Here is a 15,152-nt window from a genome sequence, read left to right as displayed (position 1 = left end):
TATAGAATTTCTCTAGATGTTATAGAACTTAATTAAAATATTTAGTAAATGAACAAAAACTAGATGTGGGGGGGAGAAGGAATGTTCCTAGCATTCCAATTATATCTAAATGTATTTTTACTGTTTTACCTGGGACCATGTGCATTCTTATTTATAAGATAATACAATCTGACTTCTGCTAAACTTACAAATGAACTTTCAGAAGACCCCTCCTTCTTAAGTCAGAGATTCCCTAAATAGTATAAATGTATCTACTGCCACTCTTAAAGGAATCAGCTTTTATTTTTATTATTATGTGAGAGTAATAGAGTCTGTTGCACAAACTATCTTTTTTATTATCAAAAGATAATAGCAGGAAGAAAATTCACAAGTGACATAGAATTCTTCTCCTTTATATATACCCAAGAGAATCAAAAACATACATCTATACAAAGACTTGTATGTGGATATTCATAGCAGCATTATCCATAATGGTCAAAAAAATGGGAACAATCCAAGTGCTCATTAACTGATGAAATGATAACCAAATGTGGCATATCCATACGATGGAATGTTATTCAGCATTGAAAAGGAATGAAGTACTGATGCATGCTTCAACATGGATGAACGTTGAAAACATTATGCTAAGTGGAAGAAGCCAGTTACAAAAGACCACATATTGTCTGATTCCATTTATAGGACATGTCCAGAATAGGCAAATCTATAGGGACAGAAAGCAGATTGGTGGTTACCTGGGACTGGGAATGGAGCAGAAATTGATTGCAAATGGGTATGAGGGAACTTTCTAGGGTGATGGAATGTTCTAAAACTGGATTGTGGTGATAGTTGCACAACTCTATACATCATGGAACTGTACATTTACAATGGATGAATTTTTGGTGTGTAAATTATACTTCAATACAGCTGTTAAAAATTAAAAAATTATAAACTCCCCCCACAAAGAACCCCCATAAAACTTAAATAATTAACTCTAAGACTATAGGCCAAGTTTACCGCGTGGCATCACACACACATACACCTGGTATAGTGTCACATAAGACATGTGTACTCTGGTTTGATAATCATGGTTCTGAAGTGTTCCAAGCACCTGTTTATTCTTAACATGTTTTACAAAAGAAAGAGATGCACTTAACTCATTAACAGCATCCCAACAATCATACTGCCAAAGAGAAGGTTGAAGGAAAAGAAAACTTTAAAGTAATAAAATGGCCTTATGTCTTGGGTAATATAAAGATGGACTGGCATCAAGTTCTTTTTCTAATCTTATCTTATCAGTGGTCAACCTCATTATTTACCTTGCCAACATTGAAAAATAATTCATTGCAGGTTCAGTTATATTACAATAGCAGCAGTTTCTCTCTATGTAATGAAATATGTAAATATAGATCATGCTAAAGTTTTAGTTTTTATTGACCAAACATATCAATGACCATTTACATCCAACCATTTTTCCTCCCAAACCCAAGCATATATGGAAAGTTAATATATGATAGCTAAACTAAATACCAAACTTTTATTGGAATATTTTATTTACATTTCATATTTAAAGAGAATCAATACAAATTGGAACTTATTTACAGCATTTCAAATCAGTATACAAGAATGCAATGGTTTCATCCATTCTACACTTAGCAAACAAAAATACATGTCTTTTCTGCTTTCGCCTAAATTCTGCTGAATTTTCGCTGGAAACAAAACTCTAAAACCAAAGATAAGCCACACAGAATACAAGTAAAGTGCATTTTAAATAGCTCTATTTAACTTTGGTGGATGAAGTTTCAAACTTTATATTAAGGCACCTGGAATTCTCCCCACCCCCCCCCCCAATTCTTTTTCAAACACCAAGAAAATGCATTCACGAAATTTATAGCTACATGGACAGAATTTTACTTTACCTAGTGTAATTTAAGCCCATTTAGGTAAAATGTAAACTCAATTTTCAAAGTCAACATTGTTTGGAGAACACTTTCTATAGACTAATTTCTGTAGACTAATTCATACACAAAGATCAATTACCAATTTTTGTGTGACTTACTCATTATCATTTTCAAATAGTATGATAATTTATACACTCTGCTTTTGAAAATCCCATAAGTAAAGTTTGAGAAATAGTTATACGGCATTTTTGTAAGGAAACTTTTTGTCTATAATCACATGTGAAATTGGTGTCACTAATATACCAATCAATCCAGTCCAGTCCATATTCTCTGATAAACTATGCTTGACACTCACATGAAGTACATTTAGCCTAATTTTAAAAACAAGAAATAGTTAAAATGAATATTTTGCTTTAATCTTGTTCTATCAACTTAATGTAGCTTAAATAGACATTTCATGAAGTACTAGCCTAAGTTTGCATTGCTTTTTACATTACAATTCCAGATCAATATAAGCACCTGGAGAAAAACCCTGACACATATAGCCCAAGCTCAAGTAGTAGTATTTTTAATTAAGATACTATCACAAAATAAAGTGATTACAGCTACTCCACATTTTAAAAGCAACCATGTTTTTTATAAGAAAATTGTTATAAATGAAAAACATGACTACTTGAAGAGAGTTTTAAATGTTTAAAAATGTTGCTATCACTATTGAGAGGAAACTTGCCTATGAAAAACATTATAATGAGTTTTTGGAAAAAAGTTAATAGGTTAAATATTTTAAGCCATTTAACTATAGCATAATATTAGTCATCTCAGCACTTTCAATATCATCCTTACTTTATTGTTTATCCAGTTCATTAATAGTAAACTAGGCCCTGATTGGCAGTTCTGTTATTACTAAAGGTTCAAGTTTTCTATTGACACAGATTTTATGATTTAATTTCTCGAACAGCGTTATCTTGATCAGGAGTTTCATCTTCTTCAAAGGTTGGGTTGTCAACATGAGGAACAACATCCACTGCCACAGAATTTGCTTCATGGTTTACCAGCTGAAGATTTTCATCTTTAAAAAAAATGACAATTTTAGGATGATTTCACCTCTCTCTTCTTTAAGACAAAATTCAACACTCATATCTAAGAAGGCTGTCTTGTCTAATTCCATCATACTCGGATTATTCCACTCATTCCCTGTTTGTTTAATAATTATACGGTTTATGCTATACTTACTAAAGCACATATGACATTATTATATTGATCTACAATTACTCTTTTTCTGATTCACATGTGTGTTTACTTCTACCTAGATTATAGCCTCCTTAAGAGCAAAAGTTATGTCTTCTGCTTCTTCTCTGTCCTAAACATAACAGTTCTTAAACTTGGCTTCCCATTTCAATCACTTGGGCGCTTTAAAAAATTACCTATGCTTTTTCATATGCATAGATAGATAGACAGACTAAAAAAAAAAAACCCAACCAGGAAGTTGGGGGGAGTTCCCAAAATGGAATACAAACAGTAACAAATGAACATAATTATATTATGAATAAAATATATAACCATCCTGAAAAGAGTGGGGAAGAAAAGAACTAATGTAAGTAACTTTGGAAAACAGTATTTTGACTATATCCTAGAGGCTAAAAACAAAGGGAACTACACTAGTTAGTGAAATTGTTTTTCACAGGAGTGTGAGTTAGCAATGTTGAAATTACTTTGTGTATTCTAGGATTGAACAAATAAGTAAATATATTGTGGATAATGAGAGCCAGGTTTCTCACTGTTAGAGAAAGGAGTTGCAAATAAGGAAAGGGGAGGGCTAGAATAAACTCTGTGGTGTTAGACTGGAATCAGATGTATTAGTATGAGCTCACTGTTTCTCAGACAGACAGAAAGACAGACATATAGACAGACAGATAGATAGATAGATAGACAGATATAGAGGTGTGTGGATATTTGTGTGAGTACATACACATACTTCTAACCTTTAGTCATTGAAAGGGCTAATAGCAATGACACCCCAACAGCAATGAGCATACCTAGTGCCCAGATCTTGTTTTCAAAGTACTGTTCTCCAATAAATGGCCCCCCTGAAGAAATTGCTGATTCTAGGGCAAGGGCAGGGCGAGAGCAAAATTAACTTAGATTCTAGCCTAGGGGTGAGCAAACAACAGACTGCAAGTCAACTGCACAGATAAGAGTAGTTTTCACATTTTTAAAAGGTTGTAAGACAAACAAAGCAAAGAAGAAAAAATGCAACAAAGACTTATGGCCTTCAGAGCCCAAAATATTTACTATCTGGCCCTTTACAGAAAAAGTTTGACAATCCCTGGCCTAGGACATCTTGTGGTGCCACAAAATAAGGCAGTGCTCAAAAAACTGAGGGGCCATGTTGAAAGAAAACAAAAACCAACTTGAGGGAGCTCCCAATGACCAAATCTAGGATGATCTAAACAATAAAAGTCACCAGAGGGGCCAGCCCTGTAGCTGAGTGGTTAAGTTCGCGTGATCTGCTTCAGTAGCCCAGGGTTTCACCAGTTTGGATCCTGGGTGCAGACGTAGCACCACTCATCAAGCCATGCTGAGGCGGCGTCCCACATAGCAGAAGCAGAAGGACGTATAACTAGAATATATAACTACATACTGGGGGGCTTTGGGGAGAAGAAGAAGAAAAGAAAAAGACTGGCAACAGATGTTAGCTCAGGGCCAATCTTTAAAAAAAAAACATGAGAATAATATTGTAGAATAGAAGAAATATCTATGAGTCCATACTATTATAAATAAATAATTTAATAAATAAATGGAGAAAGGATAGCTCTTCCTTAAAATAGAAGCTTAATTAATGTAGAAAAAAGGATGGAAATAGAAAATCATCACTTGGCACACACTTCAGTAATAATTATTGCAAACAAGCATCAGTGATGCTAAAATTAGTGGGTAAAAGTATGATGAAAAATAGGATATTTGCATAGTCTCCAACTGTCTCTCTATAAGGTAATTAATAATTATAAAGGGAAAAATAGTAACTTTAAAAGGAGAAGCTTACCAGACACCACCTTAACCAAGTGAGCAAAGTTAAAATCATCAGTAATAAAACATGGACACCATGTGCCTCATTATATGATGTGAGGCAGAGAAGGGTACATCATCATTTCTGTGGTATTTTTGCCAGAAATAGGGAATGGACAATGAATTTAATCACTAGGAAACAGCAGATAAGTCCAAATTGGAGGATATTCTACAAAACAACTGACCAGTAGTTTTCAAAAGCGTCAGGGTCATGAAAGACAAAGATTAAAGAACAGTCACAGATTAGAGACTAGGAAGACATGACAATTAAATGCAATATGGACCTTTTAACAAATTGGGTATAGAGGGAATATACCCAAAGACAACAAAAGCCATATATGACAAACCCACAGCTAACATCACACTCAAGGGTGAAAAGCTGAAAGCTCTTCCTTTAAAATCAGAAATAAGACAAGGGTACCTGGTCTCGCTACTCCTATTCAACGTAATACTGGAAGTCCTAGTCAGAGCAATTAGTCAAGAAAAAGAAATCAAAGGCTTCTAAATTGGAAGGGAAGAAGTAAAACTCTGTTTCCAGATGACATGACCTCATTATATAGAGAAAATGCTAACAACTCGACCAAAAGACTGTTAAACTAATAAATGCATTCAGTACATTTGCAGCATACAAAATCAACATATAAAAATCAGTTGCATTTCTGTACACTAATAATGAAATATCTGAAAGAGAAATAAACAATCTCATTTAAAGCAGCATCAAAAACAATAAAATACTTATGCATAAATTTAACCAAGGAGGTAAAAGATCTGTTCTGAAAACTATAAGACACTGATGAAAGATATGGAAGAAGATACAAATAAACTGAAAGATATCCTGTGTTCGTGGATCAGAAGAATTAATATTGTTAAAATGTCCATATACCCAAAGACATCTGTAGATTCAATGCAATCTCTATCAAACTTCCAATAGCATTTTTCACAGAAATAGAAAAAAAAATCCAAAAATTCATATGGAACCACAAAAGACTCCAGATATCCAAAGCAATCCTAAGAACAACAAAGCAGGAGGCATCACACTTCCTGATTTCAAAGTATACTACAAAGCTATCATAATCAAAATAATATGGTACTGGCATAAAAACAGACACATAGATCAATGGAACAGAACTGAGAGCCTAGAAGTAAACCCAAGCATATGTGGTCGACTAATATTTGACAAGGGAGTCAAAAACATTCAATGGAGAAAAGATAGTCTTTTCTACAAATGGCCTTGGATAATCTGGATATTCACATGCAATAGAATGAAACTGGATCCCTTACTGGACATCTTACACCACTCACAAAAATGAACTCAAAATGGATTAAGGGCTTAAACATAAGACCTGAAACCATAAAATTCCTAGAAGAAAACATAGGGGAAAAGCTCCTTGACATTGGTCTTGGCAATGATTTTTTGGATATGACATCAAAAGCAGAAGTAACAAAAGCAAAAATCAAAAAGTGGGACAACGTCAAACTAAAAAGCATCACAAAAGAAACAATCAAGAGAATGAAGAGGCAGCCCACAGAATGGGAGAAAATATATGCAAATCACATATGAGATAAGGGGCTAATATACAAAATATATAGGGAACTCATACAACTCAATAGCAAAAAAACTGAATAATCCAATTAAAAAATGGGCAGAGGAACTGAATAGATATTTTTCCAAAGAATACATACAAATGGCCAACATGTACATAAAAAGACGCTCAACATGACTAATCATCAGGGAAATGCAAATCAAAACCACAGTGAGATACCTCCACACACTTGTTAGAATAGCTACTATCAAAAAGACAAGAGATAGGGGCTGGCCTGGTGGTGCTGTTAAGTTTGCACTTTCTGCTTCAGTGGCCTGGGGTCCACCAGTTCAGATCCTGGGTGCGGACGTGACACTGCTCACCAAGCCATGCTGTGGTAGGCGTCCCACATATAAAGTAGAGGAAGATGGGCAGGGATGTTAGCTCAGGGCCAGTCTTCCTCAGCAAAAAGAGGAGGATTGGTAGATGTTAGCTCAGGGCTGATCTTCCTCAAAAAACAAAAAAAAAGATGAGAGATAAATGTTGGCAAGGACGTGGAGAAAAGGGAACGCTTGTGCACTGCTGGTGGGAATGTAAATTGATGCAGTCACTATGGAAAACAGAATGGAGGATCCTCAAAAAATTAAAAATAGAACCACCATATGATCCAGCAATCTCCATTAGTGGGTATTTATCCGAAGGAGATGCAATCACCATCTTAAAGAGATATCTGCACCTCCATGTTCACTGCAGCATTATTCACAATAGCCAAACAGAGAAACAACATAAGTGTCCATTGACAGATGAATGGATTCAGAAAATGTGATGTGGTTAAGTTCACGCACTCCACTTTGGCAGCCTGGGTTAACAGGTTCAGATCCTGGGCGTGGACCTACACACCACTCATCAACCCATGCTGTGGTGGTGTCCCACATGCAAAAAATAGAAGAAGATGGGCACAGATGTTAGCTCAGGGACAATTTTCCTCAAGCAAAAAGGAAGATTGGCAATAGATGCTAGTTTAGGGCACCAATCTTCCTCACCAAAAAAAAAAAAGTAGTAAAAAAGTAATGTGTGTATGTATATATATATGTATATATATGTGTGTGTGTATATACATATATATGTGTGTGTATATATATGTATATATAAAATGGAATATTATTCAGCAAGGAGAAAGAAGGAAATCCTGCCATTTGCAATAACATGGATGACCCTTGAAGGCCTTGTGCTAAGTGAAATAAGTCAGACAGAAAAAGACAAATACTGTATGATCTCACTTATATGTGGAATCTAAAAAAAAAATTAAAATTAAAAAAAAAGGCAAACTTATACAAACAGAGAGTAGAATGGTAGCTTCCAGGGGCTAGGAGTGTGAGAGAAATGGGGAAATGTTGGTCAAAGGGTACAAATTCCCAGTTATAGGATGAATAAGTTCTGGGGCTTAATGTACAGCATGATGACTATAGTTACCAAGAGTGTATTGTATACTTGAAAGCTGCTAAGAGAGTAGATCTTAAATGTTCTCACCACATACACACACACACACAAATTTTAATTATGCAAGCTGATGGATTTGTTAACTAACCTTACTGTGGTAATCATTTTGCAATATATACGTGATTCAAATCATCATGTTGTACACCTTAAACTTACACAATGTTATATGTCAAGTATATCTCAATAAAGCTGGAAAAAAAAAGAGAAGAAAGGAAATGCAATGTGGGATCCTAGGAGAGAAACAGGACATTAGTGGGTCAATTGGTGAAATTTGAGTAAGATCTGTAGCCTAGTTAATAATATTTTGCCAGTTCATTTCCTGGTTTTGATAATTGTATATGGTTATATAAGATGTTAACATTTGGAGAAGTTGGGGGAAGGGTATAGGGCATTCTTTGTATTATTTTTGAAACTTTTTTTCAGTCAGCCTGAAATTATTTCAAAATTAAAATTAAAAAAATTAAAAATACCTGTGCTTGCGCCCCACCCCTCATGGATTCTGATTCAACCATTCTAAGGTAGAGCCCGGGCATCAGTAATGTTTGAAGTTTCTCCGGGTGATTCTAATGTGCAGCTAAGGTTAAGAACTGGGGCCCTTATGCAGTGGTTCTGAAGGTGTGGTCCCTGGACCAGCAGTATCAGTATCACCTGCGAACTTCTTAGAAATGAAAATTCTCAGGCCCTACCCCAGACCTACTGAGTCAGAAACTGGTGGCGGCCCCTCTGTTTTAACAAGCCCTCCAGGTGACTTGATATATGGTTATGTTTGAAAATCAGTGCTCTAATAGAACTTAGCACAAGGATGGGACACACACACATAAACAAATCAACTGTATGTTTACAAAGTTATTTAAATCAACTATCGCCATAATAATCAATGCTTAATAGGAAAGATACCCAAATTAGTAATACATAATCTTAAATAAAATTAAATCTATTCTGTGTGGTCATTCATTCAATACTTCTTTGAGTATCTACTATGTGGCAGGCTGTGCTAGGTGCTGAGTATACAACAATGAATAAGACACTGTCCCTACCCAAACGAACTTTTAAAAGTTTTAATCCAATTCAGTGCAGTAAGTGCAATGATAGAAGTTCTATGGAAGCAGACAGTAGAGCCACACATGCGAGTCAATGGAGGCTTCTCAAAGAGGGGCGAGTTGTAAAGGAGGAACGAGATTTAGAATGGGCTCCCCCAATTTCTTGGGGGAAGAAGAGCGGAAGGAATGGGCAGAGAGAAGATAGTGGCTCAGACTAAGACTGTGGAATTAAGGCTGTAAATTAAGGGCTGGATTAGAAGAAGGATATTGCATCAATAGGAAAGGGGAAAGAGAAGAATCTGGGACCTCCCTAGTTTCTGGTTTGAGGTACCTGGGTGGGTATTAGTACTATTCATCCAGATAAAGAACACTGGAGGAAGAATGTGGATCATCATTTCATTTGCTTCTCAAATTCTCATTTGCTTCTCAAAAATTTTTCTGCTTACCACCCTCCTCCCCAAGAAGAAGAGAACACAAAAAAGTAGGTTGGAACTTTTAAAAATAAGCCTAGCAATAAACTGAATTGTCCTGTACGCTCTCCTTTATCTTTACTGGATTCTATTACCACACAGCAATGGGAACAAAAAATCATCTGGGGCAAACAGACAATGATTCTCTATTATAGGTAGAATAATCCACAGACTGCTAAGATTTTTATGACTACTTTGTGCTCTAGGACGTCTGAAGATTAGATTACAAGAAATATGAGGTTTGTTTTTGCATGATAATATTCTTTGTGATTTCTTCAGAAATGGTATCTATAGCACTGATAAGCCTACAGAGTACAAAGGTTTATGTCACATGAAGCTGAAACTTTCACAAGTCATCATGACATTTAGTTTTCCTTCTACTTTTATGCCAGAACTAGGTTATCTCAAAATGAGGACTGAGAAAAAACTATCAAACCAAGAAAAACCATGAAAAGGGTGGAAGTTAAAGACAGGAAAAATAATTCGTATAGGGGTTTTCTCTTTCTAAGGAAAAAGGTAACAGAATTCCCTAAAATTTCTCCACAGGTATGACATTACCAAGTTGCAATGCTGATTCACGTGAATTTTTTTTTTTTTAAGATTTTATTTTTTCCTTTTTCTCCCCAAAGCCCCCCGGTACATAGTTGTATATTCTTCATTGTGGGTTCTTCTAGTTGTGGCATGTGGGACGCTGCCTCAGCGTGGTCTGACGCGCAGTGCCATGTCCGCGCCCAGGATTCGAACCAACGAAACACTGGGCCGCCTGCAGCGGAGCGCGCGAACTTAACCACTCGGCCACGGGGCCAGCCCCTGATTCACGTGAATTTTGAAAATAGTATTTTCAATTTTAGTTTCCATGGTTTGTTCATTTCATGGTAAATAATCAACAGGTGGCAGCACATATCATTCTTAAGCACAGTTTCCAAACTGTGCAAAGGATGAGTTCCTGAAAAGTTGTGTATAAATCAAGCTTTTGTAAATTGAATTCTATTTGATCATTTCAGGACTCCTTTAGTTTAGTTTCTGATTGATCTGCAATAAACAACGGCTTCTAAAGTTTAAAGTTTCTCTTTAGCCTCTGTAAGTTAATAAGCTAACACATAAATGCATCAGAGAGAAGCTTTCCAACAAAATTTTTCTTCTGTGAATAGTCCCCACTCCTGATGCATTTCATCTGTTTCAGGTACATTTGAATATGTGTATACTAAGTTAAGGTAGGGGTGCCTCTTGCATTGCATCGTTATTACTAGAAAAAACCTGGAATGTGTTAAGGGATGAATGGAACAAATGCTAAAAAGCAGGAGTACTCTGCTGGGCATATGATCCACAATGGATCATTTGTGGAGCACTCATTGCCTCTCAGAATGGTGCTTACTTGCTGACTGCACGTGCTCCTCCAAAGGCGGTTCATCTGCTCCCTGAACTGAAGCATATCCAGATGACGCAGTCTCACTGCGATTATCTTCTTCATGAGGGGAGGCACTATTGGATGTTTCATTGGATACAGGGACTTGTAAAGACACTGATCCATCTTCAACATCCACCTTTGGAAAGCATTTGAACAAATTAAAAGACTCTCATAGTGCATGCTTTTCCTTGACATATCATTACAAAGTTTCTTCATAGGTGATATTAGAGCAATGCTTCTTAACCTTTCAAACCTGTAATCCCTTTTGATGATCACAAAAATCTCCTGCCGGTCTCAGCCAGAGCAGTTGGAGTATCTGGGTCCACCAATGGGGTGAAAGATGTTATAGGCAGACTGCCTTCACATTTGACATGTTTATCTGGGTGATCCCCGCACTTCATAATATAATGCCTGGTACAAGGAAGGCACTAAAATAAAAATTAATGCTGTCCCCTAGGGGAATTGAGAATCACTGTCATCTACATATCTCTTCAAGTCACGAAGATTTTGTTGAGCTCAACCTTCTGTTGTGTGTCTTGTGAAATAGGTAGTTTTTTTCATTTACCAAATATAATTATAATTTAATATCTATTGTGCTTTCTCAAACTATACATGCTCATTTAATTACAAGTGTGGTTGCTATGCAATAGTAAGAGAGTAAAAAACAGCAAGGGGTATCAGAAGCCAGTTGGTAGTTTATATGGCTATCACTTCACATTCTGACCAAACAATCAGTACATTTGAGGAGAGGGAGGAAGAAGGAAAATGGAGGTGGTCCAACATGGCACCTCACTGTCACTATGATGTAAACAGTTCCAATTTTCAGTATAAACTGTAAGTCTGGTACATTACACAGCTAAAAAATAAGGATGTTATTTTCCTGAAGGCCCACCTACATAAATAACAGACTGCTTAAGTTCCTTCATGTAAATAGTTTAGCAATGTTTACCTCAATTCCCAAAGCTTTGAGTATATCACATTTGCACATGGGGCAAGTCCTGTGTTCTAGCAGCCAAGGGTCAACACATGTCTTATGGAAAATATGGCTAATGAAGGAAAAAACACATAATTTAGTTATCAGTTGTAAAGCAGTGGCTCTACTTTGCCTAATATATTGACAAGTTACCCCGTAATTTTACTTAGTCTTTGAATATGCCTTTTTTCTTTTAAACACACTATTACAGCATAAATACTAAGAAGGAGCCACAGAAACAAAATTTGGAAATTTCATAATACTATACTTTTAAATATAAAAGCCTCATTACCCTAACTTAAAAAAGAAACTATTTTCAATACTAATTACTTGAAAAATGGCTAAGATGCTACCTGAACTAAGACTTTGTTCAGTATTTCAGATCTTAATCGTGTTGTCATTCTCTAACTATAAAATGGCACAGTTCATCATTCTCAATAATATAGTACAATAAAGTACAGAGTACAACATAATGCTGATTCCTTAGGCAATGTGATACGTTCCAAGAAAAAACTATTTACTACCTAAAAGAAAGTGTTAAGAACAACTTTTAGGAGACAGATAATAAAGAACTAGGAATGAAGACTTCCAAGTAGGTGCTCATAAGTTTATTTTATTTTTTCCCCAATAGGATTATTAGAATGACCTTAAATTAAATAAGTAAATAATTGAATTTAAATTAAATTAAATACCTATATAAAATTATGGTGCTAAGTTCTCAGTTTCATATAGAACTACTTTCCAAACTGTGCCAGATTATGGGAACTTTAGACTTATACCAATTTCAATGATATTAAAAAATAAAGCATTCACCTATATTTAAATGAGAACAATTTACAAATATACACTCTCTTTACATCAATTTGGGAACATTCAAAATAGTTTCCCCCATTACAATTATTTTTGTAAATCAGCTATTCTTACCGATGATATAAAAGAAAATCAAACTTACTTGCAGGTTAAAATGCGCACCAAATCATTTGGTTTATATAGTTCAATGCACACGGCACAACTATCTCCATCAGGGCCAATTTCCTATGAGCAAATAGTTATTGTTACTCCGATGGATAAGAAAAGTACATTAAAGTACAGAGCAAGATCAGAATATACACATATTTAAATTGCATAAATTCCTACAGTAGGAGGAACATCATATCACTAAATGACTACGTTTCAATAAGTGATTTAAAATTATTCAGACTTAACTGGAATCTAAAAAAACAGTCAAACTTATAGAAACAGAGAGTAGAAAAGTGGTTGCCAGGGGCAGGGGGATGGGGGGAACAGGGCAAGGTTGGTAAAAGGGTACAAACTTTCAGTTATAAGATGAATAAGGTCTGAGGATCTAACGTAAAATATGGTGACTATAGTTGATAACATTGTATTGTATAACTGAAATTTGAAAATAAAATAATTTAGATTTAGAAAAGGTAAAAGAATAAAGTCAACCAAAAGAGCAGTACAAAGAGAAACTTGTAGCACTGATTTAAACTGTTTTTCCTGGTTTTAGAATTCACAAATGCCATTTCTACAAGTTCTATAGCTATGTTTTCCCATTAAGAAAAATTAAGGTATAATCCACATGCAGCAAAATTCACTCTTTTTAGTACACGAACATGCAGTCACTTAATCCCCACCACAATCAAGATATAGAATAGTTCTATTACCCCAAGAAATTCCTCTGTACCCCTTTGTAGTTAACCCCTCCTCTCACCTCCACTCTCTGGCAACTACTGATCTGTTTTCAGTTCCTATAATTTTGGCTCTTCCAGAATGTCATATAAATGGAATTGTGCACTATCTAGCCTTTGAGTGTGGCTTCTTTCACTTAACATAATGCATTTGAGATTCATCCATGTTGCTGGATCTATCAGTAGGGTCCCCTCCTTTTTATTGCTAAATAGTATTCCAGAATATAGATATACCACAATTGTTTATCCATTCACCAGTTGAAGGACATTTGGGTTCTTTCCAGTTTTTGGTAATTATGAATAAAGCTGCTAGGAACAATTGCATACATGTTTTTATGTGAACATATTTTTTTCCTGTAGGGTAAATATCTAGTAGTAAGATTGCTGGGTTGTTTGAAAAGTATATATTTGACTTCATAAAGAACTGCCAAACTGTTTTCCAAACTGCCTGTACACTGCATTCTCATCAGCAAATGTATGAGAGTTCTAGTTGTTCCGCATCTTAGTCAGCTCTTGGTATCGTCAGTATTTGTTTTAGTCATTCTAATGAATGTGCTGTAGTATCTCATTGTGGTTTCAATTTGCATTTCCCTAATGACTAATAATGTTGAGCATCTTTTTATGTGTTTTTTTGCTATCCATATATATTGTTTGGTAAAATGTCTTTTTTGCCCATTTTTCATTAGGTTGTTTTCTTACTGTTGAGTCTGGAGAGTTTTTAATATATTCTGAATACAGTTTATCAGATATGTGATTTGTAAATATTTTCTCCCAGTATACGGCTTGTAATTTCATTCTCTTAACAGTATCTTTCAAAGAGCAAAAATTCTTAACTTTGATAAAGTTAAATTTCTCATTTTTTTCTTTAATGGACTTGTTTTCCTGTCATACCTAAGTAATCTCTGCCTACCTCAATTCACGAAGATAGCTTTCTCCAAAGTTTTCTTCTAAAAATTTCACAGTTCTAGGTTTTGTATTTAGGTCTGTGGTCCATTTTGAGCTAATTTTTACAGAGGGTATATGATGTATGGCTTGAGGTTCATTTTTTTGCATATAGATATCCAATCATTACATATAGAAAGCCAACAATTGGCTATCCTTTCTTCATTGAATTGCCTTTGCACCTTTGTTGAAAATCAATTGATCATTTACGTGTGGGTCTATTTCTGGAGTCTTCTGTTCCATTGATCTAAAGGTCTATCCTTTCTCCAGTACCACAATATCTTGACTACTGTAGCTTGAAAATAATTCTGCAAATGAGGTAATGTGAGCAATCCAAATTTGTTCTTCTTTATCAAAATTATTTTGGTTGCTCTAGTTCTTTGGCTTTTCCACGTAAACTTACAACCAACTTGTTGATTTATACAAAAGTTACCACTAGGATTTTAATTAAAACTGCATTGAATCTATAGATTATAGATTGGCGGAATTGACAACTCGATAAGTGAGTCTTCTGCCCTATGAACATGATGTCTCTCTCCATTTATCTATTCTTTGATTTCTTTCTTTCTTTGGTGTTTTACAATTTTCAGCATATAGATCTTGCACATATTTTGTAAGATTGATACCTAAGTATTTAATGGTTTTGATGCTATTATAGATGG

At 35.2% G+C, this 15,152-nt stretch overlaps 1 protein-coding gene across 3 annotated transcripts in view; it reads right to left on the bottom strand.

Moving 5' to 3' along the window:
* Positions 1 to 1,386: 1,386 nt before the first annotated feature.
* The window catches only part of RNF128 (ring finger protein 128), a 79,851-nt gene continuing 66,085 nt past the window's right edge, over positions 1,387 to 15,152 (bottom strand). For 2 of the 3 annotated variants that reach the window (XM_070606143.1, XM_008544286.2), the window contains exons 4-7: positions 12,810 to 12,892; positions 11,834 to 11,930; positions 10,852 to 11,020; positions 1,387 to 2,946 (exon numbers count right to left, since the gene is read on the bottom strand). In XM_070606143.1, the coding sequence (XP_070462244.1) occupies positions 2,813 to 2,946; positions 10,852 to 11,020; positions 11,834 to 11,930; positions 12,810 to 12,892 (483 nt within the window). In that variant the 3' untranslated portion in view covers positions 1,387 to 2,812. The remainder of the gene's footprint in view (positions 2,947 to 10,851; positions 11,021 to 11,833; positions 11,931 to 12,809; positions 12,893 to 15,152) is intronic. The other variant, XM_070606142.1, reaches the window with a different exon arrangement.

Source organism: Equus przewalskii, chromosome X (genome assembly GCF_037783145.1).
Source record: "Equus przewalskii isolate Varuska chromosome X, EquPr2, whole genome shotgun sequence".
Lineage (NCBI taxonomy): Eukaryota > Metazoa > Chordata > Mammalia > Perissodactyla > Equidae > Equus > Equus przewalskii.
The sequence above is the reverse complement of the archived record's forward strand: the minus strand, read 5'-3'. Positions and strand labels throughout refer to the sequence as shown.